Raw genomic sequence first — 26,989 nt, forward strand, 5'->3', positions numbered from 1 at the left:
TGCCGGCGCCACAGGTGGAGGATTAGCCTACTGAGCTGCGGTGCCAGCCAATAAATAAATTTTCTTAAAAAAATAATTATACAGGTGACTCCTGTGAATTGGGCCCTGTACATGAGGCTTAGCAAAAAATCCATTACATTTCTACAATAGATAATTTAAGAAAATTATATAAAATAAAAATTAAATTAAAAAATAAAATAAAATAAAAATGCAAAGGTTCATTATGGAATAGGTTAAATAATGAATTTGTATTCAACTAACAATGACAACCAAGGAAGAACCTCCCATCAGCGACACCAAGAGGAGCACACGTTGTGTTCCGTGCAGCCCAGGAGCGGCTGCTACAGCCATCAGCAGCGTCCGCTGCAGGTGCTGGGCCTTCTGGTCGGGGGAGCAGGCCTGCCAGTGTGTGTGATGGGAAGGGCAGGAAGGCAGCCTGGCCTTCCTCCGGACGCTGCGCACCGTGGACTCGCTCACTTTTTTAAGTGAACAAAGGAGTGCCGTGAGAGGATGATTTAACTCAGCACTCCCCTCTCACGTGGGTGTGGGGGCACAGAGACAGTGGGGCCACCTGAGCCCCCCACACCAGTCTACACGCCACATGACGCAGGCTGCGCCAGGCACAGGGTCTTATCCAAAGCACGCAAAACCACATCAGTCCAAACTTATTAACCCCACAAAGCTAAAGGGAGTGTGGCAATGACAGTGACACTGAAGAGAGAACTGTGTCAAAACACCCTCAGAGGACAAATGCTGGCCTCTGAGGGACCCGCCCAGAAACCTGCAGGAGAAGAAAAAAGGGTCCCTAAGCTGTTAACTGCGGGAGGAGCGTGGGTCTCTAATATTGGCTTATCCACAGTTCCCCGGGAAAAGCCTTCTTCCTTTCATGTTAAGGAAAAGATCCTTCACCTGGTGGAGGATGACAGCCACAGTGGCTGACTGAGACGTCCGCACTAAAAGCATCCCCCCCACCCCCCCACCCCCACCCACCCCCAGATGCTAACCCCAACGGGACACCACCCAGAGGCTGTTACCGCATCGTTGTTTACTTCCAAGGGCTCCTGGGGCCCTGGGCTGGAACCACTCAGGTAATCCTGACACAGTTTCTTCACCATTTTATGCAGCTCCTCGAATTCCTTATAGACGGCTGGGAAAAAGGGTTTTGCAAGGCGGCCCTTTTCAACCTTCATAAAAGATGACCAAAAAATACTTAAACCTGAGACAATGGGCAATCTAGCGAGACATTTAAGTGTAAGGATACAAGTTCCTTGGCCCCTCAGCAGCCAATCAGTATCACTCCAGGCACCCACTGTTGCCCGGGAGACCCACTGGCCCTGGGGAGCAGCAGGCCAGAAAACCAACAACCCTTGGGGTGATGGCCGCAGTGGCCAGGGAGCAGGAGCAGAGCAGAACGGCCGTGGGGCAGGCTGGCCCTGGGGAGGAGCAGGCCAGAAAACCAACAACCCTTGGGGTGATGGCCGCAGTGGCCAGGGAGCAGGAGCGAGAGCGGAACGGCCGTGGGGCAGGCTGGCCCTGGGGAGGAGCAGGCCAGAAAACCAACAACCCTTGGGGTGATGGCCGCAGTGGCCAAGGGAGCAGGAGCAGAGCAGAACGGCCGTGGGGCAGGCTGGGCCTGGGGAGGAGCAGGCCAGAAAACCAACAACCCTTGGGGTGATGGCCGCAGTGGCCAGGGAGCAGGAGCAGAGCAGAACGGCCGTGGGGCAGGCTGGGCCTGGGGAGCAGCAGGCCAGAAAACCAACAACCCTTGGGGTGATGGCCGCAGTGGCCAGGGAGCAGGAGCAGAGCGGAACGGCCGTGGGGCAGGCTGGGCCTGGGGCTGTTGAAGGAAGCCAGCGTCATGGGGGTGGGGGGTTGCCCAAGCTGGACTGACGGGTGGGCTCAGAGGGCAAGAGGCCGGGCTGACTGGGACCAGGGCAGGCCCCAGCTGGCCTCAGCTTCCCGCATCCCTCATACGGTAAAAGCTGACAGCGGGGAGACAAATGGCCTGCCAAGAGACCTGGCCAGGCAGGCCCTGGCCACTGCAGCAGGCACAGACGCATGACCCACAGGGAACGGACTGCTAACGGCCTGGCTCTCCTAACACCAGGGGGAAGGACGGCTTCCTAGACAAGGTCACGTCCTCCCCCTTACCTTCATCAGGAGAAATTCATACGGGGTCACCGCCCGAGCCAGCTGGGGCAGAGCCAGCTCCACTAGGTCCTCCGGGTCACACTGCTGCAGAAGCTAAAAGGAAAAGAAAAGAAAAACACTTGGCATAGTCAAAAGTCTCCCATGAATTTTCCAAGAGCTAACAAGTGGATACAACACAGAATATAAAACGCAGAAAGTCCCCCCAAAACCCAGCATCTAAGTGACGTTAAACATGTTGCTTTATTAAGTTTCTCACTTGTCTGCCCGTTAACAACATACTAGGATCAATTCTGGGTTCAAAGTTTGCGTGTCCCATAACAAACACGGGATCCTGGGTACCAGACCCAGAGACACAGCAATGAAGAGACGCGTGTCCTGCCCCGGCAGGGAGCACCACCCAGGAGCCCCAAGGAATAAGCTGTGAGTGCCAGGGCTCAGGTGCAGAGAGCAGCAGTGCCCAACGAGGTCTCAGGGAACCCAGGCCAGGGGAGTGGGGCCGGAGGGTTTAGATTTCTTCCTATAGGTGGCAGCATAGTGCTAGCGATGGTGCAGAGAACAGAACGGGAGGCCCCGCAGGCAGGGGACCCAGATGACAAGGGGGGGGGGGGGGGACTAGCAGGGAGGGCACAGTCCCTGGGGTCCAGTGACCACAGGACATGGGCAGAGGTGAGTGCAGGAGTCAAGAACGGCAGACGAAGCAGCCCTGGACAACTCAAGCATGGGCTCTGCTCAGCCACCGGAGGTGGAGGATTTCCCAGGACACCAGGGGGAGGGGTTTAAAATGAGAGATCTGAGGCTCCAGAGAAACCTGGACAGGAAGCAGAGACAAGGGAGTCTGCGGAGGAAGACGGTTTAGGAAACCAAGAGGATGAAGGCGGTCACCCAGGGTCACAAGGGAAGCATTCGAATGCTGGGGAAAGCGGAGCAAGTCTTAGACACAGGAAGTTAGGGGCGGCTGTTGTGGCACAGCGGATTAAGCCACTGCTTGTGGAATCCATGTCACAGTGCCAGTTCAAGTCCTGGCTGTTCCACTTCTGATCTAGCTCCCCGAGAACGTGCCTGGGAAAACAGCAGAGGACGGCCCAAGTACTTGGGCCCCTGTCACCCACGTGGGAGACCCTGAAGAAGCCCCTGGCTTCAGATCGGTGTAGCTCTGGCTGTTGCGGCCAATTGGGGAACGAATCAGAGGATGAAGACTGCTCTCTCTGCCTCTCCTCTCTGTGTAAGTCTGACTTTCAAATAAATAAATAAAGCTTAAAAAAAAAAAAAAGAGTACTTCGGCCATTGCGGTCATTTGGGGAGTGAACCAGCTGATGGAAGACGTCTGCCTCTCTGTAACTCTGCCTTTCAAATAAACAAATAAATATAAAAAATATTAAAATAAAATAAATTTTTAAAATAGAAGGAGGAGGAAGAAGACGACGGGTTGGTAAAGCCGCCACCTGCAATGCCATCATCCCATATGGGCACCGGTTCAAGCTCCAGCTGCTTCACTTCTGATCCAGCTGTCTGCTCATGCAGCTGGGAAAGCAGCAGAGAATGACCCAAGTGCTTGGGCCGCTGCACCCACGTGGGAGACCTGGAGGAAGCTCCTGGCTCTTGGCTTCAGCATGGCCCTGCCCCAGCTGTTTTGGCCATTTGGGGAGTGAACCAATGGACAGAAGATCTTTCTCTGTCTCTCCCTCTCTCTCAGTAACTCTGCCTTTCAAATAAATAAATCAATCTTTTTTTTTTTTTTTTTTTTTTTTTGACAGGCAGAGTGGATAGTGAGAGAGAGAGAGACAGAGAGAAAGGTCTTCCTTTTTGCCGTTGGTTCACCCTCCAATGGCTGCTGCGGCCGGCGCATTGCGCTGATCCAAAGCCAGGAGCCAGGTGCTTCTCCTGGTCTTCCATGCAGGTGCAGGGCCCAAGGTCTTGGGCCATCCTCCTCTGCCTTCCCAGGCCATAGCAGAGAGCTGGCCTGGAAGAGGGGCAACCGGGACAGAATCCGGCGCCCCGACCGGGACTAGAACCCGGTGTGCCGGCGCCGCAAGGCGGAGGATTAGCCTGTTAAGCCACGGCGCCGGCCTCATAAATAAATCTTAAAAAAAAAAAAAGGAAATAAAAAACCCTGAGAAAAAGATGACCAGCTGATTTTCAACTCTAAGATGTTCAGGAAGGTAGGACTATAAGGTAAGACCCTGCTGTGACCAGCATAAACGCTAGCTGAGCTTACTAACAGTGGACCTCACAATTTTGCTGATCAACTGGTTTGACTGTCATCTTAGTATCTTAGTCCCCTGAGAGCAGGGGCCATGGCTGTCTTGTACATACTGCCCATCCTCCATACTCAGAACAAGATCTAAGACTTGATGGATGCCCAGGAAGTGTGTTAGTTAATGTCCATTTTGGGGGAAATTTTCATTTATAGGAGTTGAGAGTGGCCCTCGAACCTGCTGTGGGTCAGGCGTGGCCTTGTAAGTCCAGCTGATGGTCTCCCCTTCTCAGAGGCACTGATGTCCAAGAGGATCAGGCCTCACTGACCCCAGACACCAAGAGCCTGCATTCAACATCTGGGCCTGCCTCCTACCTGGGAGTGACCTTGTGTAGTGATTTGATCTCTCTGAGTTGGAAGGTCCTCACCCATGAGGTCATTATGTTTCAGTTCTTACAGAATAAATGGGATGAGGTCCACCAGCAGAAAGTGCTTAATAAATGGTGACTATTCTGAGTGTTGAAAGACTGATCAAATCAAAGATGACCTTACCTCTGGCTTCTAAAACATGGCATCCAGGATTAGCAAGACACAAGCCCAGGTGGGAGCAGTGTGCTGCTAGAACAGACATCACACTGCACCTCAGGCAGCTTCCCTGCTGTGGGAGAATTCGGAGACCCTGGGCCTGGGAGCCACTCCTTTGCCGACTACTGAACTCATCTCATGCTCTCTCGACATATTTTCTTTCTTTCTTTCTTTCTTTTTTTTTTTTTTTACAGGCAGAGTGGACAGTGAGAGAGAGAGACAGAGAGAAAGGTCTTCCTTTTTGCTGTTGGTTCACCCTCCAATGGCCGCTGCGGCCGGCGTACCGCGCTGATCTGAAGCCAGGAGCCAGGTGCTTCCTCCTGGTCTCCCATGCGGGTGCAGGGCCCAAGCACTTGGGCCATCCTCCTCTGCCTTCCCAGGCCATAGCAGAGAGCTGGCCTGGAAGAGGGGCAACCAGGACAGAACCTGGTGCCCCAACCGGGACTAGAACCCAGTGTGCCGGCGCCGCAAGGTGGAGGATTAGCCTGTTAAGCCACGGCACCGGCGACATATTTTCTACTCCTTTAAGATATTCACCTGGCTGTTAAATATATTCTAGCCAAAGATAATAATTATTTAGATAAATAATTTAGATAAATTTAGGGTTCGACTCTTCTAAGTCAATCCACTGAAATTTAATAAATCTATGGTTAGCGAATTGAAATGGGGTCTCTAAAGTTCAAAACCCAAAACATGTGTTGGATACCTTGAAACTTCTTAAGGAAAAACAGAAAACCATGTCTGTTGTGTTCTGAGCTGCTTCCAGTATGAACTCTTACAAGACAAGATCTTGAAGCTACACCAAAGGCCCTATGGGCATTTCAAACAGGTAATCACCTGAGCTGTTTACAGGAATGGTATCCTGGAACTCTAAACTCATACCTCACCAGTGAGCAGCACTCCAGTGTGGAATGCTGGCATCCCGAGAAGCAGCTTAGCCCACGGCGCCACAAGGCTGGCCCATGTTTGTTTGTTTTATTCTACAAAATTTGGGTACTTTTTTTAGGATTTATTTTATTTAAAAATTTGGCTACTTCTTAAAGATTATTTAATTTTTTTTATTTGAGAGAGAAACACAGATACAGACTGCAAGTTCCCATCCAATGATTCACTCCTCAAATACCTGCAACAGCAGGACAACCGAGGTCTCCCATGGGGGTGGAGGAACCCAGTCACTTGAGCCATCACCTGCTGCCTCCGAGGGTCTGCATTAGCAGGACACTGGAGTCAGGAGCTAGGGCCAAATATCTGACCCAGGCAGTCCAGCATGGGAAGTGGGGCTCTTAACCAATGGTTTAACTGCTAGGCTAAACACCTGCCTCTTTAAAAAAAAAAAAAAAGATTTATTTTATTTATTTGAAAGTCAGAATTACACAGAGAGAGAGGCAGAGAGAGAGAGAGAGATCTTCCATCTGCTGGTTCACTCCCCAGATGGCCACAATGGCCAGAGCTGGACCAATCTGAAGCCAGGAGCTTCTTCCGGGTCTCCCACATGGGTGCAGGGGCCCAAGGACTTGGACCATCTTCCACTGCCTTCCCAGGCCATAGCAGAGAGCTGGATCGGAAGTAGAGCATCCAGGACTCGAACCGGTGCCCATACGGGATGCTGGCTCTGCAGGTGGTGGCTTTACCCGCTATACCACAGCACCAGCCGCACACCTGCCTCTTGGATACTTTTCAAATTTACATTTTTAAAACCTTGTGGTCGAAGCCAATGTTGTGGACCAGGGCACTAAGCTGTGGCCTGCAATGCCAGCATCCCACACTGGAACGCCATGTCAACTCCCAGCTGCTCTGCTTTCAATCTAGCTCCTTGATAGCAGCAGCAGATGATCCAACTACTTGGGACCCTGCGTGGGAAACCTGGATGGAGCTCCAAGCTTCTGGCTTTGGCCTGTATCAATCCCGGCCATTGAGATAGGCCAGTAAGATGGAAGAAAGCTCTCTGTCACTTCCTCTTCAAATAAATAAATAAATCTTTTTTTTTTTTTTTTTTTTGACAGGCAGAGTGGACAGTGAGAGAGAGACAGAAAGAAAGGTCTTCCTTTGCCGTTGGTTCACCTTCCAATGGCCGCTGCGGCCAGCGCACCATGCTGATCTGAAGGCAGGAGCCAGGTGCTTCTGGTCTCCCATGCGGGTGCAGGGCCCAAGCACTTGGGCCATCCTCCACTGCACTCCCGGGCCATAGCAGAGAGCTGGCCTGGAAGAGGGGCAACCGGGATAGAATCCGGCGCCCCGACCGGGACTAGAACCCGGTGTGCCGGCGCCACAAGGTGGAGGACTAGCCTGTTGAGCCACGGCGCCGGCCATAAATAAATCTTAAAACACACACACACACAAACCAAAAAACTTTGTGGCTTCCTTTTTAAAGAAATTTAATTTTGAGAGAGAGCTTCTATCCAATGGTTCATTCCTCAAATGCCCACAATAGCCTCAAAGGCCTGCACGGGGAACTCGATCCAGGTCTCCCAAGCAGGTGGCAGGAACCCAACAACTTGAGCCCTCACGGCTGCCTCCCGGGGTCTGCATTAGTGGGAAGCTGGAATCCGGAGTGGCGCCAGACTCAAACCCAGGCACCTGGATGCTGGCACAGGCATCTTGACCGGTAGGTCACTCACCCACACCACGAGTATTTCACTTTTACATTCAGAAACCAGCAGTGAAAGCTACATACCCTGACACCGAAGCAGCTTTCAAGACCGAGCTGTAAGAGGGACGCACCTGCTGGAGCTCGGCTCGGCCCCTCGATGCCCGCTGCCCCCCTGCTCTGCTCTGCGGGAGGACAGCTGCGCCGGCCTCTGCTGCGCTGGGCTCTGCTGGAGTCTCGGGGTCTCCACTTCCTCCACGGCCCAGGTGTGTCTGTGATCCCAGAAGAGCTGCAGGACTCCTGCTTTCTGGCTCAGCCACCAGCACCTCTTCAGCTTCCGCAGACTGCCCATTCTAGACAGTGTCGCAACCCAAAACAAAATTAAATAAATGTCTTACATACCAGCATAACAATTTTAAACCAAAGCAATGTAAGTTAAAAAACAAGAAACTAGCAAAATTATTTCTCTTTAATCCAGACACATTAACTACAACCAATGCCGCTTATTTTTCCCAAAAAAATACCCCTTTGTGCTCTTTCTTTCCAACTTGTGCCCTGTGGGCGGCTCACGTAAAGAAGGGTGGCAAGAAGAAGGGCCCCTTGGGGCCGGTGCTGTGGCGCAGTAGGTTAATCCTCCGCCTGCAGCACCAGCATCCCATATGGGTGCCAGTTCAAATCCCAGCTGCTCCTCTTCTGATCTGGCTCTCTGCTGTGGCCTGGGATAGCAGTAGAAGATGGCCCAAGTCCTTGGGCCCCTGCACCTGCGTGGGAGACCCGAAAGAAGCTCCTGGCTCAGCTTCGGCCACTGCGGTCATTTGGGGAAGGAACCAGTGGATGGAAAACTTTTCTCTCCATATCTCCCTCTCACTGTCTGTAATTCTACCTCTCAAATAAATAAATGAAATCTTAAAGAGAGAGAGAGAGAGAAGGGCCGTTCTGCCACCAATGAAGTGGTGATGAGAGTCCACCACCAGTATTCACCCGTGGAGTAGGCTTGCAGAGACCCCAAGGGATGGGCTCCCAGTGCAGCGGGTTAAGCTGCCGCATGGGATGCTGGCGGTCCATGTCACAGTGTCAGATCAAGTCCCAGCTGTCCTTCTTCTGGTCCAGCTTCCTGCTACTGTGCCTACAAAGCAGCGTATGATGGCTCAAGTACTCGAGTCCCTGCCTACACGGAGACCTGGATGGAATTCCTGCCACTAGTGTCAGCCTGGCCCAGTCCCAGCTGTTTTAGTCATCTGGGAAGTGAACCAGTGAATGAAAGAACTATCTGCCTCTCCTTCTCCCTCTTTCAAATAAGTAAAACAAATCTTTTATTTTCTTAAAAAAAAAAAAAGATGTATGTATTTATTTATTTATTTGAAAGGGAGAATAACAGAGAGGCAGAGAGAGTTCTTCCATCTGCTTGTTCATTCCCCAGATGGCCACAATGGCCAGAGCTACGCTGATCCAAAGCTAGGAGACAGGGGCTTCTTCCAGGTCTCCCACGTGGGTGCAGGAGTCCAAGGACTTGGGCCATCTTCTACTGCTTTCCCAGGCTACAGCAGAGAGCTGGATGGGAAGAGGAACAGCTGGGGATGGCCCAGGTGCTTGGGCCCTGCACCCGCATGGGAGACCAGGAGGAAGCACCTGGCTCCTGGCTTCGGATGGTGCAGCGGCCATTTGGGGGGTAAACCAATGGAAGGAAGACCTTTCTCTCTGTCTCTCTCTCTCTCTCACTGTCTAACTCTGCCTGTCAAAAAAAAAAAAAAAAAAAGTGGAGCAGCTGGGACTCGAATCAGTGCCCATATGCAGTGCCAGCTTTACCTGCTACACCACGGTGCCAGCCCCAACAAATCTAAAAAACAAAACAAAACAAAACAAAATGAAACTCAGGGCCAACACTGTGGCTCAATAGGTTAAAACCCAAGCCTGTAGAGCCAGTATCCCATATGGGTGCTAGTTCAAATCCCAGCAGATCCACTTCCAATCCAGCTCCCTGCTAAGGAGCCGGGGAAAGCAGTGGAGGATGGCCCAATTCCTTGGGCCCCTGCACCCACTTAGGAGACTCAGAAGCAGCTCCTGGCTCTGGGCTTTGGATTGGCCCAGCTCTGGCTGTTGTGGTCATTTGGGGAGCAAGCCAGCAAATGGAAGACCTCTCTCTCTCTTTCTACCTCCATCTGTACCTCTTTCAAGTAAATTTTTTAAAAGTATTTAAAAAAAAAAAGAACTCATAGGCCAGACTCAGACCACAGGCCTTGAAGCTCGGTTCTCGCCCCGCAGCGAGCACCCTGATGGCACTCTGTCTGGGACTTGTCCCAGAGTGACCAACATCCAGTCTACCCTTAGATCCAGACTGGAGCCCCCTCTGCCGTTCCAGTATGCTGGCCCCTGCCATTTATCACCCAGGGGAAGGCCACCCACTATGGGGCAGCCAGAGGCCAACACGTGAGCTGCTCGAGCACTGCTCATCGCCACCACTCAGCCACAAAGCTCACCGCCTTCCCTCCCTGGGGAAGCCTGGGAACCCCACAAACGGCTGCTGGCTCCTTGCTGTGCACTGCAATAAGTGCCTACTTCACCGGCCAAGATCAGTGCCTGGCTGTACCGGGGGGCAGACCCAGTTTCTGTGGTTCTTTAGCAATTCTAGCGTATATTCATCACCCTCAGAAAAAACTGTACCCATAACCAGTTACTCCCCATTCCTCCCTCCCCCCAGACCTGGGCAGCCACTGTTTTCTGCCTCCAGAAAGGATTTGCAAGGTCTTTTCTCTCTCTCTCTCTCTCTTTTTTTTTTTTTTCAGTTTATCTACTCTTTTTTTAAATTTTTAAATTTTTTTTATTTTTGACAGGCAGAGTGGACAGTGAGAGAGAGAGACAGAGAGAAAGGTCTTCCTTTGCCGTTGGTTCACCCTCCAATGGCCGCCACGGTCAGCGTGCTGCAGCCGGCGCACCGCACTGATCCGATGGCAGGAGCCAGGTGCTTCTCCTGGTCTCCCATGGGGTGCAGGGCCCAAGCACTTGGGCCATCCTCCACTGCCTTCCCGGGCCACAGCAGAGAGCTGGCCTGGAAGAGGGGCAACTGGGACAGAATCCGGTGCCCCGACCGGGACTAGAACCCGGTGTGCCGGCGCCACAAGGAAGAGGATTAGCCTGTTGAGCCACGGCGCCAGCCCAGTTTATCTACTCTTAATTTTAATTTTACTAGTGTTTATCTACTTGTAGTTATGCATTTAAGAAGCAGAGAGATGAGAGAGAGAAATCTTCTACCTATTGGTTTACTCCCCAAATGCCTGCAATGGTGAAGGCTAAGCTGGGTTTGGCCTGGACCTTGGGTCTCCCATGTAGGTGGCAGGGACTCAGGTACTTCAGCCATCACTGGCTGCCTCCCAGAGAGCACAGGAACAGAACAAACACTTAAGGAAGAAGGGAGGGGAGAGACAGATCTCAGCAGCTGGAGGGAGAGAGCTCCTGGCCCCCAGGGCTTCCCACACAGTCTGGATGGCACCTTTCCCAAGGCCAGTGTCACTACCGTAGGAGTGGAAAGTGCCACGCAGCCTGGTCTGAGCCAGCCTGGGGCATGCCTGTTGTCCCCAGGGATAACAATGACCCTCTCACTCTCAAAGTGTCCAGGACGACAAACCCCATGGTTACTGCAGCAGCAAACAACCCCCGCTGGCTCTGAACTCAAACAGATTGCTGTTACCCAACATAGATCAACAAGGCCAAACGAACAAGTTTATTTTATATCTACGTGGAAGACACCCAGAGAATGAGTAGTTCTCCAAGAAGCGGCTTTGAATTCCTACTTAAATGTCATCTTCCACAAAGGCAGGACATTTTCAGAAGAGTCAAGAAGAGGAAAAGAACTTTCAGCCCCTATGAGAGGGCGTGCTACCTGGGGGAGACAACTGGCCGAGGCTGGATCGCACTGCTCGCTAATGTAGTGCAGGCTTCTCTGGTATTGCTATTTGCCAGGAGAAAGACAAGGGCCCGTGTGGGGTAGGTGTGTGGCTGTGTAAGAAAAGAAAAAAGAAAACCAAATAATACAGAAGTTGTACAGCTGAGTGTGGAGAGACCTAGATGCCTTGAAACAACCAGACGTTTAAACATCAAGTCCCTCCTGACAACACGGTCGGGGAGATCAGGACCTGGGGATCTCCGGTCCAGTGATAATCCGCCCTGGGACATCCAGTGCCCAGGGGCCTTTCAACTGGATAACACTGTGTAGTAACACCCCCCGTGGCGGGGAGGAATCACACACCAGGGAAGCCTTCCTCCTGGCAACCTCTCAGGAGAGGAAGAGCAGCGGGGAAAAGTTTGTCCCGCACCCATAAAACCGCAGTCTGAACTCAGAGGTGGCACTCGGTTTTCTGCCAGTCTGCCCCTCTAGCCTGTCAGGGGCACTGCCGCATTAAACTTAGTGAAGTTTATCGTCTCTCTGCGTCTCTTGTCTGAATTCTTTTCCTAAGGGGAGACGAGGCCCTCTGTGCCAGCGGGACCAGTGACGCCGCCTCCGGCCACTGAGGGTCCAAAGCTGCCCTCAGGGGCCAAGTTGTTCTCCCAGGACACCTTCTGTTCTCTGCATCTGTTTTGTGGGTCTTGGTCCTGCTCCTGGGGAAATTAGGGGAGGGCAGCGCTGCCTGCACGGTGTCCTGCTCAAAGCTCTTCCTGTGGGAGGGACATTCTGAGCCCCCACGTCACCTGGCCCTAGAACTACTGAAGACAGGTAGAACGGCGTCTGAAAAGCGGGGGCTCTGCCGGCTCCGAGAGGCACGGAGCGTTAGGAAAGAGGCATGGAGCGTTTGGAAAGAGGCGCCCTGGTCCAGAGAGCGGGCTCTGAAGGCAGAGGGCCTGGCTCTAGTCCCTCTGCAGACCCAGGTGTGTTGCGCCATGAGAGGATGTGTCCCTAAAAAGCTGACTGTGCTGTATCTGAGCAGTGGCACAACAGAGCTACTGGGCGTATCTCCCAGCTTTGTCTGGCTAGGGTGATATGATGTGGGTCTGTTTGTCTCAGTTGTTGGAGCAGCCTTGCGAGAGTTACCAATCTTACCAGTCAGGTCCACGTGGCTCGGGGTGATGTGCCTGCGAGGTCTGCTAGGTCTCAGTGACCGGGGGCGACTCTGAGTGAACCTCTGTTCTTTGTCCATCTACCCCTTACCCATTCCCAGAAACGCCCTTCTTAGAATTAACCAGCAGTCCTTTTCAGTGGCCTCTTTTCAGACCCTGTCTGGTGCTAAAGGTGCTTTTAACCAATCATATCACCCAAAGCCACTGTCTCAGTTCACAGTGACGTACGCTCCTGTGTAACACATGAATTCTGGCTAGAATCGTTCTCAGAACTCATTGAAAGTAGCTGGGCTTGGCCCGCGCCGCTGTAGCTCAATAGGCTAATCCTCTGCCTGCGGCGCCGGCACACCGGGTTCTAGTCCCAGTCAGAGTACCAGATTCTGTCCTGGTTGCTCCCCTTCCAGTCCAGTTCTCTGCTATGGTCCGGGAGTGCAGTGGAGGATGGCACTTGGGCCCTGCACCCCATGGGAGACCAGGAGAAGCACTTGGCTCCTGGCTTCAGGTCAGCGCGGTACGCCGGCCACAGCGTGCCAGCCGCAGTGGCCATTGCGCGTGCTGCGGCCATTGGGGGGTGAACCAATGGAAAAGGAAGACCTTTCTTTCTGTCTCTCTCATTGTCCACTCTGCCTGTCAAAAGAAAAAAAGAAAGAAAGTAGCTGGGCTTGTGTCTCCCAGACCTAGCTCACTCCTGCCCTGGAATAAAACTTGTTAACCTGTTTGCTGATCCTGTCTGTTTCTGTCCGCAGCCTCCTCACAAACAGGACCTCTACACCAGTGCTCCGACAGCATTAAGCAATGTACACGGGGGGGGGGGGGGGGGGGGCGTGGCACCACAGGTTAAGCTGCCATCTGCGGTGAACGCTGGTTCTGTCTCGGCTGCCCCACTTCCAATGCAACTCCCTGCTGATATGCCTAGCAGAAGTTGACCCAAGGCCAGCGCCGTGGCTTAACAGGCTAATCCTCCGCCTTGCGGCGCCGGCACACCGGGTTCTAGTCCCGGTAGGGGCGGCCATTGGAGGGTGAACCAATGGCAAAAGGAAAGGAAGACCTTTCTCTCTGTCTTGCTCTCTCACTATCCACTCTGCCTGTAAAAAAAAAAAAAAAGAAAGTTGACCCAAGTACGTAGGTTCCTGCCACCCAGGTGGGAGTACTGGATGGAGTTCTTGGCTCCCAACTCTTGACCATTATGGGCATTTAGGGAGTGAACCAGAAGATGGAAGATATTGCTCTCTTTTTCTCTCACCTCTCTCTGTGTGCCCTTCAATTAATCTTAAAAAAAAAAAAAAAAAAAAGATTTTAAGGAAGACGGAAGACCACTGTAAAAAGGACTGTCACTAGGGCTGGCACTGAGGTGTAGTGGGTAAAGCCACCACCTGCAGTGCTGGCATCCCATATGGGCGCTGGTTCGAGTCTCAGCTGCTCCTCTTCCGATCTAGCTCTCTGCTGTGGGCCTGGGAAAGCAGTGGAAGATGGCCCAAGTCCTTGGGCCCCTGCACCTGCGTGGGAGACCCAGAGGAAGTTCCTGGCTCCTGGCTTCGGATTGGCACAGCTCCAGCCGTTGCAGCCACTTGGGGAGTGAAGCAGCAGATGGAAGACCTCTCTCTCTGCCTCTCCTTCTCTCTGTGCAACTCTGACTTTCAAATAAATAAATAAAAACAAATCTTTAAAAAAAAAAAACGAACAACAACAACAAAACAAAGTGGCTGCTACTTGGTCAGGAATTCAGGCACCACACCGTAAAACGGCACCGTCTTCCTAAGCCAGCCGCGCTTACTAGAAGTCAGGTGACCAAATGGCCCAACCACAAGCATCAGCTCCACCCGCACCCTGGTGGGATTTGCTGCTCCCACTTCCTTACCTCTGCAGAGCTACAGGAGGCCTGTTCTCCCAGGCTGCTGCTGTTCTCTCGTGCTGGGGGAGGCACCTGTCGGCTTCCCCACACGCACCCGACTATAAACCTCTCCCTTACTCCAGTGTTTGGTGTTTTGTAGTGGCCTTTCCTTCCAACCACCTGTCAACAGTCAAGTTGGGCATGGGAACTGACCTTGGGAATCTGCAGCTAAGCCCGTCATTACCCTAACCTCCCCCCACTTCCCTTTCACCCTTTAATAAGCCCTCCTGCCAGCTCACAAATTGGGAAAAGTACCTTTAAGACAAAAATGTCTACTGTTCCCGTAAGACCACTAGCCTCGAACAGACCAGTCTTTCTAGCATCGGTTCTTGTCTTTGGCAAATTGGCCCGCAAGTGACAAGCAACACGGGCCCATTTTATCCCGACAGAAACTCCAAGATGAGGAAGAGACCAAGGGGAGGAGTGCACACTGCACATCCGGGAAACAGGTAACAGACAAAATGGACACACTCCTAGAGCACAGAATGCACCAAGACTAAATCACAAAGAAACAAAAAACCTGAAGCTATTTGTAATTTTGTCAAAGGAAAAAATTACAAAATCACAAAATTTAGCTTAAACATTCTTATTCGTTTATTTTTTATTCTAGAATTGGGGGCAACACTTCATTCCATAAAATATAAGATGTTGTTTATTTTTATTTTTATTTTTATTTTTTGACAGGCAGAGTGGACAGTAAGAGAGAGAGACAGAGAGAAAGGTCTTCCTGTTTGCCGTTGGTTCACCCTCCAATGGCCGCCGCGGCTCGCGCACTGTGCTGATCCGAAGCCAAGAACCAGGTGCTTCTCCTGGTCTCCCATGCGGTGCAGGGCCCAAGCACTTGGACCATCCTCCACTGCACTCCCTGGCCACAGCAGAGAGCTGGCCTGGAAGAGGGGCAACCGGGATAGAATCCGGCGCCCCGACCGGGACTAGAACCCGGTGTGCCGGCACTGCTAGGCGGAGGATTAGCCTGTTAAGCCACGGCTGTTTGTTTATTTATTTATTTATTTATTTTTGACAGGCAGAGTTAGACAGCGAGAGAGAGAGAGAGAGAGGGAGAGAAAGGTCTTCCTTTTTCCATTGGTTCACTCCCCAAATGGCTGCTAAGGCTGGTGCTGTGCCGATCTGAAGCCAGGAGCCAGGTGCTTCCTCCTGGTCTCCCATGCAGGTGCAGGGCCCAAGGACTTGGTCCATCCTCCACTGCCTTCCCGGGCCACAGCAGAGAGCTGGATTGGAAGAAGAGCAACTGGGACTAGAACCAGGAGTGCCGGCACCGCAGGCGGAGAATTAGCCACGTGAGCCGCAGCGCTGGCCAAGATGTTGGTTTTTATAGAAAGAAAAGTGGGAAGAAAATATAAGTCAGAAAAAGAAAAAGATTGATTATTACAAAGTTACTTTCTAAGGCAGGGACTGGGAGACAGAGCAATAGAAAAATAACACTGAATTAGTAATCAAAAATCCAGCGACAGGAGCTGCTGCTGTGGCGCAGCGGGTTCAGACACTGGCCTCTCGTGTCAGAGCCCAGTTTGAGTCTCAGTTGCTCTGCTTCTGATCCAGCTTCCTGCTAACGAGCTGGGAAGGCAGCAGACAACAGCTTGAGTATTCAGGATGGGGTTCTTGGCTCCTGACTTTAGCCTGGCCCAGCTCTGGCTACTGCAGCCTTTTGGGGAGTAAGCCACTGGAGGATGGAAGATCTCCTTGTCTCTCCCTCTGTCACTCTACCTTTTTAAATAAATAAATATATCTTTTAAAAAAATATAGTTGGGCCAATGCTGTGTGTAGTGGGTAAAGCTGCAGCCTGCAGTACTAGCAACCTGTTTGAGTCCTGGCTGCTCCACTTGTGATCCAGCTCTCTGCTATGGCCTGGGGAAGCAGATGACCAAGTCCTTGATCCCCCAAACCCACATGGGAAACCCTGAAGAAGTTCCTGGCTTCAGATCGCCACAGCTCCGGCCATTGTAGCCATCTGGGGAGTAAACCAGTGGATGGAAGACCTCTCTCTCTCTCTCTCTCTCTCTCTCTCTCTCTCTCTCTCTCTCTGCCTCTCTGTAATCCTGCCTTTCAAATAAATAAATATATCTTTTTAAAAATAAATAAATAAAAGGATTAAGTTCTTAAAAAAAAAAAAAAAACTAGTGACAACAATAAAAAACTCTGGACCTAATGGTTTTTCTGGTTTTAAAGAATAAATATATTCGGCCAGTGCCGCAGCTCAATAGGCTAATCCTCCGCCTTGCAGCGCTGGCACACCGGGTTCTAGTCCCAGTCAGGGTGCCGGATTCTGTCCCAGTTACTCCTCTTCCAGTCCAGCTCTCTGCTGTGACCCGGGAGTGCAGTGGAGGATGGCCCAAGTGCTTGGGCCCTGCACCGCATGGGAGACCAGGAGAAGCACCTGGCTCCTGCCTTCGGATCAGCACGGTGTGTCGGCTGCAGCGCGCCGGCCGTGGCGGCCATTGGAGGGTGAACCAACGGTAAAGGAAGACCTTTCTCTCTGTCTCTTTCTCTCTCACTGTCTACTCTGCCTGTCAAAAAAAAAAAAAAAAAAAGGAATAAATATATTGGGGCCGGCGCTGTGGCATAGCAGGTAAAGCTGCAGCCTGCAGTGCCCACATTCCATCTGGGCACCAGTTTGAGTCCCAGCTACTCCACTTCCAATCCAGCTCTCTGCTATGGCCTGGGAAAGCAGTGGAGGATGGCCCAAGTCCTTGGGCCCGTGCACCTGTGTGGGAGACCCAGAAGCCCTGGCTCCTGGCATCGGACCTGCCCAGCTCCAGCCATTGCAAGTAATTGGGGAGTGAACCAGTGGATGGAAGACCTCTCTCCCTCTCTCTCTGCCTTTCAAATAATAAATAAATATTCTTAAAAATTTTTTAAATATAAAGAAGAAAAGCTAGATTCTGGGAAATCTCCATCTACTTCCCAGAAAAACCTTGACCATTCCTCGCCCTTATTAAAATGTACTGCAGGGCCAGAACATGACACGGAAGGTTAAACCTCTGCCTGCAGCGCCGGCATCCCACGTGGGCAGGATTCCAGTCCTGGCTGCACCACTTCCAGTCCAGCTTCCTGCTAATGGCCTGGGAAAGGCAGCAGAAGATGGGCCAAGTGCTTGTGCCCCTGCCAGCCACATGGGAGACCCAGAAAAAGCTCCCGGCTTTGGCCTGGCCCAGTCCCAGCTGTTGTGGTCATCTGCGGAGTGAACCAGTGGATAGAAGGATAGAAGATCCCTCTCTCTCTCTCTCTCTCTAAAAAATAATTAAAAAAAAAAAAGAAAAAATAAACATAAAAAATAATAGTTATGATAGTAAATTTTGTGCTGTGTTCTCTCTCACAATAAAAAATTCCGGGAAAAAATGCTGACATAGTAATACAAATACATAGAGACTCACACCTGCTTGTTTTAGTGGGCATTTCAGAAGGGGCAAAATGGGGAGAAGTCACATTAAGTAGCTGCTCTAGGAAGCTAAGCTACAGACTGCCACCCCCAGAGCTGACCTTGCCAGCACCACTCCTGACCAGATCCTAAGAACTAGCAGCTGTTAAGGCCAGAAGACACACATCTGCTCACCTTTGGAAGCAGTGCAGACAATGTCAGGGGTACTGCGAGGCCCCTGTAATGACTGCGGTTCTGTCTGAAGCCCCATCGGATTCGGGAAAGGTTAATGTAAGGAAAATGCACCTGCCACCCAGGCAGGAAGTTACCTGTAGTCCATGGTGCGCTGACTCTGCCCCTCTGGCACAGCAGGACAGGGGCCCTTCCTCCGTGGGTGTCGACAGCTCTGGGGAGGTCAGGCTCACCGGCCCCACCTCCACGCAGCCCTGGGTCAGGCTTCCGTCGGCTGTCCCCGGTAACATCCCCAGGCTGTGGCCTGGGTTAAGTTTAAAATGCCGGGCCAGGCCCCCCTTCCCTATGTATGACTTTTCACAACTCTGACACTGAAATGTTTTGGGCCTCAGGGAGCAGCTGGCTAAGTCAAAGAGCGCCTGCTTCTCCCGCCGGTCGTCGTCTTCCTCCACGCTCAGTTCTGAGTAGTCATCAGAATCGGACACGTGCCCGTCCGCCAGATCTTCCGTCTTTATGAACTTGTAGTCTTTGGCTTTATACTTAGGAGGTCGAGATATCCGTCCGGAACGCGTCTTCACTTTGACAGATTTCTTCAGTTTCTCAGTATGCTTTGTATGTGAGTTGGAAATAAATGAATGTGCTGAACTGGCTGAGGCAGAAGTTACTGCAGGTGGGCCAGGGGCTCTCTTGGCGGGGACTGGCCTCTGCACCAACAACTGAGGAGCGGGGGGCTGGGGCCTGGTCTTCAGGAGTGGTTGTACTCTCAGCAGCTGAGGGCTGGTGGCGCGGGGCCCCACCAGGCAGGAATTCCTCCTGGGCAGCTGGTCCTGTCTTGCTGCTTGGGGCTGGATGGTGGCCAGGAGGGTCACTGGCCTTTCCTGATCTCTGTCTCCTCCAGATGTCACCTTGACGCAGATGGCTTCTAGTTGCTTAAACATAGAAAGAGGAAGAAGAAGCATCATGCTCATTAAATATTTCCCAACTTTGCTCTCATTGCAAATCCATTATTAAAGTTCTTTCTAAATTATAAAAGATAGCTTACATTTAAATGCTGTACACATCGTATTTGTGCTATTTCGTGACTTTTTGAAACCTTTCTGACCATGGAGGCACATTTCATACAACTTGATACACAAGTACAGAAACATATACAAATGAATTAAGACTCACGAAACTACCTAACAGTATGACAGACACCCCCTCTGATGGGAACTGCGCTACATCATATATATATATATATATACACACACACACACATATATATATATATATATATAAACAAATTTCACATATTTCATATACACAGATTTAGGAACATGGTGATACTTCCACCCCTACCTTCCCTCCTGCCCATGTTTTCACCCTCCCCTACATCTTTTTTTTTTTTTTTGACAGGCAGAGTGGATAGTGAGAGAGAGAGACAGAGAGAAAGGTCTTCCTTTTTGACGTTGGTTCACCCTCCAATGGCCGCTGCGGCTGGCGCATCATGCTGATCCGAAGCCAGGAGCCAGGTGCTTCTCCTGGTCTCCCATGCGGGTGCAGGGCCCAAGCATTTGGGCTGTCCTCCACTGCACTCCCGGGCCACAGCAGAGAGCTGGCCTGGAAGAGGGGCAACCGGGATAGAATCCGGTGCCCCAACCGGGACTAGAACCTGGGGTGCCGGTGCCGCAAGGCGGAGGATTAGCCTGTTAAGCCACGGCGCCGGCCCCCCTACATCATTTAAAAAAAAAAAAAAAAAACCACTAGTCACAAGACAGATATTTGGTGCAGTGGCTAAGACGCCCTGGGACTCTTGCACCCCACGTCACAGGGGTGGGGCTGGTCCCCTCGGTGCTCTCCATCACAGCTGGTGCACATCCTGAGAAGTAGCAGGTGATGGTTCAGGTGCTGGGACCCGCCACCCATGGGAGACCCAGATGGACCTCCAGGTTCTTGGCTTCAGCCTGGCCCAGCCCTTGACGCTAAAGGCATTTGGAGAGTGAATCAGAATACGGAAAATCTCTGTGTCACTCTGCCTTTGAGTAGATAAAAATAAGTATTTTGAGAGAACGGGAAAGGGGAGGGTTGTGGGTGGGAGGGAAGTTATGGGGGGGGGCATTGTAATCCATAAGCTGTACTTTGGAAATTTATATTCATTAAATAAAAGCTTTAAAAATATATATATATAAAAAAGGTTGTAATTACAGGTGAATAAAGAAGTTGTCTTGTTTTCCCCTAAAAAATAAATAAATAAGTATTTTGTTTTTTACAGGCAGAGTTAGACAGAGAGAGAGAGAGAGACAGAGAGAAAGGTCTTCCTTCCATTGGTTCACCCCCAAAATGGTCGCCGCGGCTGGTGTGCAGCGCTGATCCGAAGGCAGGAGCCAGGTGCTTCTCCTGGTCTCCCATGGGGTGCAGGGCCCAAGGACTTGGGCCATCCTCCACTGCACTCCCGGGCCATAGCAGAGAGCTGGCCTGGAAGAGGAGAAACCGGGACAGAATTCGGCGCCCCAACCGGGACTAGAACCCGGTGTGCTGGGGCCACAGGCGGATTAGCCAAGTGAGCCGCGGCGCCACCCAAAAAAATAAGTATCTTTTTAAATAAAGAAGAAAATCCTTCTTTATAGCTTTATCCATGTGTTTCTACTTTGAGTTTTGAGTACTAGGCTCTAAACTGGACTCAGTTCAATATACAATGTCTAAAAAGGTGTTTTTCATTAAATTCTGGAAACCAAAAAGCCAAAAAGAGCAATGTACCGTGGTCCTTACTGCCCATCCCACCTCAGCTAACACTGCCAGTCCCAGTGAGGCCTCTGCTATTCTCCCAGCCCGCACACCCTCCCCTCACCCCAGCCTGTGTGCGACTCCTCACTCTCATTCACTTTTCATACTTACACTGCACATGGAGCCACCTATAAAAACACAGGGCTCTGCTTTGATGCGATTCTGGCCTGTTAAATACGCTAGCAGCCCCTGTGTCTTGATGAGCATTTTCACCCCACCTGGTGACGCGTCCACGTTGGCACACGTGGCTCCCACGGTTCATTTTCCCTATAGCGTGAGCGCCCCACTCTCCTGCTGACCGACAGGTCCCCAGTCCTCTGCTCTGGCCCTTCAGGGAGGCTATGTGTACATGTGTGTTTCCGTAGACAACGTAACTAACAGTGGGGCTGCTTATCTTCAACATCCTTAAACAAAACCGAGACGGGTGTGTGGCACAGCAGGTTGGGCCGCCTGCAACGTGCATCGCATAAGAGTGCGGTCGAGTCCTGGCGGCTCCACTTCCAATCCGGCTCTCTGCTAACGCACCTGAGAAAGCAGCCCGAATACGTGGGCCCCTACCATCCATGTGGGGGACCCGGATGGAGTGCCAGGCTCCTGGCTTCAGCCTGGCCCAGCCTCAGCTTTCACAGTCATTTGGGGAGCGAACCAGAGGATTCAAGATTGGTCTTTCCCTCTCCATCTGTAGCTCTGACTTGTGAATAAATAAATCTTAAAAAAAAACACACAAAATTTTAAATGCATGTGTTTTTTAAGCCAGCAATTCCCTTTGAGTCCATGAGCACAAAGATGCATATTCTTTAGCTCTTCTTTAAGTATTTATTTGACGGAGTTACAGGGAGAGACAGAGATCTTCCATCTGCTGGTTTACTCTTCAAATGACAACAGCTGCGGCTGGGCCAGGCCGAAGCCAGGAGCCAGGAGCTTCTTCTGGGTCTCTCACACGGGTGCAGGGGCCCAAGCACTTGGGCCATCTTCTGCTTTCCTTTGTTGCATTTTACTGGTGGTCACTTAGGATATTTCCCTAAGCTCTTGGGGGGTTATGAGATAATGCTATTGCAGCAGTGCCCTCTCACCTCTGTTCCTAGACCCCTGTGGATGCCAGGGATAGCACCAAATCCTGTACGTACTGTTTGTTCCTATACACACACACACACACACACATATATGATTAAGCTTAATCTGTAAATTACATACAGGAAGAGATTAACTAATGATGAGTAGAGTAAGTATATAATTCTAGTTTACTAAAGGTTTTTTAACATGAATTGTTTACTTCTCTAACTTTTCCATTTAATATTTCATTTCATTTATTCAAAGGCAGAGAGGCAGAGTCAGAAAGAGTCCTCACTGCTGGTTCACTCCCCAAATTCCTGTGACAGCCAGAGCTGGGCCCAAGCTAGGGACCCAACTACCTGAGCCAGAGTGCATGGAGCAGAGCTGGGACCAGACCTGGGCCTCACATGGAGGCCAGCGTTCCCTCTGGGTGCTCCACTGCTGGCCAAATGCCCGCCCCCGTTCAGGGTCTGCAGACCTTAGCTGAGCAGGGAACTGAAGCCACAGGGGACCACTGGACAAGAACACACACACCCCTCTCAAGCCCCGTGTTCAAGGATTACCGCAGTGGCAAAGCTGGTCTAGGGATTCACCTGCAGTCCAGACTAGTCCACCGTGTGGATGCTATTCTCGCATCTGGAACTTTGTTGTATGTTAGTGCATTCAGCAAAATGTTACTGGGTGTCTCTGGGTGCTAAATAAACACGTTAGTCAAGCTCTCCTCACCCCGGGGTGCTGAGTGGTTCCCCTGCAGACCTTGCAAACAAGGTTCCCAAGGGGAGAGAGAGACAGGAGCAGCATAGGTGTGGTAGGCTTCCCAAAACAGACCCTGTTCAAGGTGTGCCTTGAAAGCTGAGAAAAAAGGCAGTGTTGATGTAAAAACAAACAAAACCCACAGGCGCATGCATGGGCGCATGACAAAGGGATGTGTTGGCTGGAACTAGGAATGTCTCTAGGGGGCAGGAAGACGCAGAGCCTCCATCGGACCCCTGGGAGGGTGTCCACTGGCCTATGCTCCTGGTCCACACTCCCCCATGCCACCCCCACAGTGAGTCACTGCACTGTCTGCCTTGGTTGCCTCAATGCAGCTGCGTGCCCACACCAGACTCCTCTCCAGCGCCACCCTTCCAGATCCAGGTCAGATATCACCTCTCCGACAGTCATTTCTCAGCCAGAAATAATCCCCCTTCCTCTAAGTGCACTTAGTTCTTTATCAGAATCTCCAGCTTTTTTACCTTGACTAGAAATTACCTGGGGGGCAGGTGTTGTGGCATAGCAGGTTAAGCCTGCATCCCCTACCACAGTGCTTGGGATGGAGCCCTGACCCTGAGCCCTGCTAATGTGCCTGGGAAGCAGCGAGGATGGCCCAAGGACTTGGGCCCCTGCACCCATGTGGGAGACCCGGATGGAGTCCCGGGCTCCTGGCTTCGGCCTGGCCCAGCCCCAGTTGTCACAGACCTTTGAGGAATGAACCTTTGTCTTTCTCTACTGCCACTCTGCCTTTCAGTAAATAAACAAAACAAACAAAGTTATCTAGGTCATGTTTTACTCCCTGTTAGTTCATGAGTTCCTCAGGGGCAAGGACACACCTGGTTTGCCTTTGTGGCCTCATGGCACAACCGGGGCTAAGTGTCCTGGCAGAAAAGGCCAGAAAGGTAACTGGTGAGTGACCCTCCAACAGGTCGGCTGGGGAACGGAACTCTGTCACGCTGCCTGGCCTCTGTGGAGTCTGCTTTCATCTGATGGGAAACCTGCCTCTTGGGGACTTCATCCGAAGTTGCCGCACTGAATTCAAAGAGCAGCGGCCACATTCAGCCGGAGGACACGGGCTCTGGAGGGCAGCCACACCCGCCGGGCCGTGGGCAGCCACTCGGCCTCTCGGAGTGTGTCTCCCACCCATAAATGCCGACACACACACTCTACTGTGTGGCTACCAAACAAGCAAGAGGCCCAGCTCTGTGCCTGCAGAGAGCAGCGGCTGTGCCAGGGCTGGATGGGTGGCACCGGGCAGGCTCCTGACTCCTGTGCAGTCCGTGGGGGGAGGCTCTTGCTTTTCCAGGAGAGAATCCGAGCGAGAGGCTCACTCAGGGATCCGTCCCTCCTGCAGACATGGAAAAGAAAACCCACAGCGGCTGCACCCAACGCCGTGCCTCCGGGAAGTGCAGTGTAGGGAGGGCGGGCACAGTCATCTTCCCACACTTCAGGGCCGGCTAACGGTGCAGCCCCGAGCAGCCGGCCGAGTCTTCGCTCCAGCCGCTGTTCCAGCCGCAGCAGCTCTCTCGTGGCGACTCCAGGGTGAGCAGCGATTCTTCACTCGCTGCCCAGCGCTGCGAGGCAACGTGGTCTTCGGCAGACACGCGGGACCGGAGGCCGGGCTCAGGGCTCGGGCGTTCTAGCCCCCGAGAGCCGGGTGCCCAGGAAGTAGAGCCTCCGAGGGCGAAGGGAAGGGGTGAATGAGTGAATGAATGAATGAAGTACGTGTAGCACACAGGGTGCTCGCACCTGTCTCAGCCACCGAGCGCGTACCAGGTGCTGCGCTGGGCAGGCGGCTGGATTCCGTCCCAGGGCCGGGCCTGGACCTGCAAGACCACGCAGGTCTGGGCCCCGGGGTCAGGCCCACAGATCCGCCCACCCTAAGCAGCCCCCTGCGCACCCCCACGGCCTGCCTTCCGCCGCTCACTGCCTGCGGTCAAGGCCGAGAGCACTACGCGGTCACAACGTGTCCAGTGCGTGGACAAAGGGCCCTGGGGAGGGCTGGTCAGCGCTGGGCAGAGCTGTGGGAGCGGAGGCGGCACGAGGGCGACCCGAGCAGGGGGTCCTCCCCGAGCGAGGCGCCTCCCAGTGCTGGAAACGCCGCGGCGGCGGCAGGTGCGCCGGCTTGGGGGCGCCCTGGAGCCCTGGAGGAGGCCGGCGGCTCCGAGGGCGCAGCACCTGCCCGGCCGCGGGGCCTCTGTGCCCGCTCCGGGCCTCGGCTTCCCCACGTCCCCCGGCGCCTCACCTGGGGCGGCAGCAGGCGCGGCGGGCGCGGGGGCTCGGCGCCGGGACCCCGCTGCAGGGCGGCCTGCTGGGCCGCGTCCCGCAGCCGCCGCGCCGCGTCCTGCAGCACTACAGGCGCCTTCGTCACCTGCTCCAGGACCCGCCGCAGCTGCTCGGGGCCCAGCGGGGCCATGCGTGCGGCGCTGCGGCTCTGGCCCGGAGGGTCCCGGCCGCCGCCGCCGCCGCCCTCAGCCTCCGGCTCCGCGTCTGCCATGGCGGCCGAAGCGGGGACTCGAACTCAGGTCTCCGCGCGACGGCGGCCGGGATGTGCGTCACCTGGGAACGGGGCGGGCTACGAGTGCCCCGTGGGCCAAGACACCTCGGAGGGCGCCCGCGCGCGGCCGGGGGGGGGGGCTCCGTGGGCGGGGTCTGCGTCGGCGCCGCCCCTTGCCCGACAGACGACCTAGCGAGGAAACCAGGCCGGCTTTTCTCGTCGCCTGCTGTGTGGACGTGTTGTCTAGAGGTCGCCTCCCCGAGCTGTCCCGGGAAGGTTCTTTTTTTTTTTTTTTTTTTTTTTTTAAGATTTATTTATTTATTTGAAAGTCAGAAGTCAGAGGTACACAGAGAGAGGAGAGGCAGAGAGAGAGAGAGAGAGAGAGAGAGAGGTCTTCTATCCACTGGTTCACTCCCCAGATGGCCACAATGGCCAGAGCTGCGCCGATCCAAAGCCAGGAGCTGGGAAGTTCCTATGCCAGGAACGAGGAGTTTCTTCCTGGTCTCCCACGTGGGTGCAGGAGCCCAAGGACTTGGGCCATCTTCCACTGCTTTCCCAGGCCACAGCAGAGAGCTGGATCAGAGGAAGAGCAGCCAGGACTAGAACCGGTGCTCATATGGGATGCTGGCGCTTCAGGCACTAACCCTCTGCACCATAGCACCGGCCCCTTTCTTTAATTTTTGAAAGCCCACCCTCAGAGCTAGGCTAGGCCAAAGCCAGGAGTCACAGGGCAGAGCAAGAGAGACAGAGAGAAATCTCCCATCCACTGGAGTCAAAACTCCATCCAGGTCTCCCATTTGGGGGCTGTGGCCCAGGTGCTTGGGCCGCCCGCTGCTGCCTTGCAGGCACACTAGCAGGGGGCTGGCCCGGTCGCGGAGCAGCCAGGAGGCAAACCAGCACTCTGGTGATACAAGCAGCGCTGTGACCCCCTGGGCCAGGATCCTCCGGGGGGTGGGGGCAGGAGGGGTAACGGCACTCTGGGGGGAAACAGGGCTTTGAGGAGAGATGGCTGGGGGTGGGGGCAGGAGGGGTAACGGCACTCTGGGGGGAAACAGGGCTTTGAGGAGAGATGGCTGGGGGTGGGGGCAGGAGGGGTAACGGCACTCTGGGGGGAAACAGGGCTTTGAGGAGAGATGGCTGGGGGTGGGGGGCAGACGGCACTCTGGGGGGAAACAGGGCTTTGAGGAGAGATGGCTGGGCCCTTAGGGGAACTCGCGGCAGACGGACGGCTGGGGACCACGTCTGCTAGGGGCCGCGGCGGCGGACTGTGCGAGCTGCTCCCCGCCAGGGCACTGCGACAGCCGAGTTCCTCGCGGGGCGCTCGGCTTTTCAGCAGGTGGGAGATGTCAGAACCCGGCGGCGGACAAGTCCGGCTCTTGTGCTCTAAGGCACCGCAGGCCGCAGCGGCAGTCTGGGCCCCTGCAGATCCGGGCGGGGTTGGGGGGCGGGTGGGCAGCAGCCTGTGCGTTGTGCCACGTCTCTAACAAGGTCTGGCCCCAGACCGCGTCCAGCTGCGCAGCCCGGCTCTCCTGTGTCTCGTGGCGCCCTGGGCACTCACCAGGGGCGGAAGCACTTGGCACCGCCACTTACAAGTCAGAGCTGCGCACACGCGTGAGCAAAGATGCGTGCAGATGCGGGGTTCGCTCTCACGGAGGTTTCTCTTAGCCCGCTGGGTTCTGATGTGAACCGGCACCGCCCTCGATAGCTGGTTCGGGTTAAACACAACACACCTGACTATGCCTGAGCCACCCCCGCCCTGCGGCGCCAAGAGGCAGAAGCGAGAGGAAGAATCGGAGACCACGTTCTCTGTGCAGAGCAAAGCAAAGGAAAAAAATAAGTTTTTGGATGCTTCCCGGCGGCCGGTCCTTGCGGTCCGGTGCGGGCGCGGGCTGCGGCGG

General features: G+C 53.4%; 1 protein-coding gene across 3 annotated transcripts in view; it reads right to left on the minus strand.

The window, feature by feature from the left end:
• Positions 1-25,091, minus strand: part of ZNF839 (zinc finger protein 839) — a 31,157-nt gene extending 6,066 nt beyond the window's left edge. Inside the window, exons 1-5 of one of the 3 annotated variants that reach the window (XM_062181131.1) lie at positions 24,840-25,091; positions 18,163-18,954; positions 7,652-7,870; positions 2,152-2,244; positions 1,050-1,184 (exon numbers count right to left, since the gene is read on the minus strand). In XM_062181131.1, the coding sequence (XP_062037115.1) occupies positions 1,050-1,184; positions 2,152-2,244; positions 7,652-7,870; positions 18,163-18,954; positions 24,840-25,091 (1,491 nt within the window). Of the gene's footprint in view, positions 1-1,004; positions 1,185-2,151; positions 2,245-7,651; positions 7,871-18,162; positions 18,955-24,839 lie in introns of all 3 variants that reach the window. The other 2 variants (XM_062181129.1, XM_062181130.1) reach the window with 2 other exon arrangements.
• Positions 25,092-26,989: the final 1,898 nt, after the last annotated feature.

The sequence above is a fragment of the Lepus europaeus genome, chromosome 22, assembly GCF_033115175.1.
Source record: "Lepus europaeus isolate LE1 chromosome 22, mLepTim1.pri, whole genome shotgun sequence".
Classification (NCBI taxonomy): domain Eukaryota; kingdom Metazoa; phylum Chordata; class Mammalia; order Lagomorpha; family Leporidae; genus Lepus; species Lepus europaeus.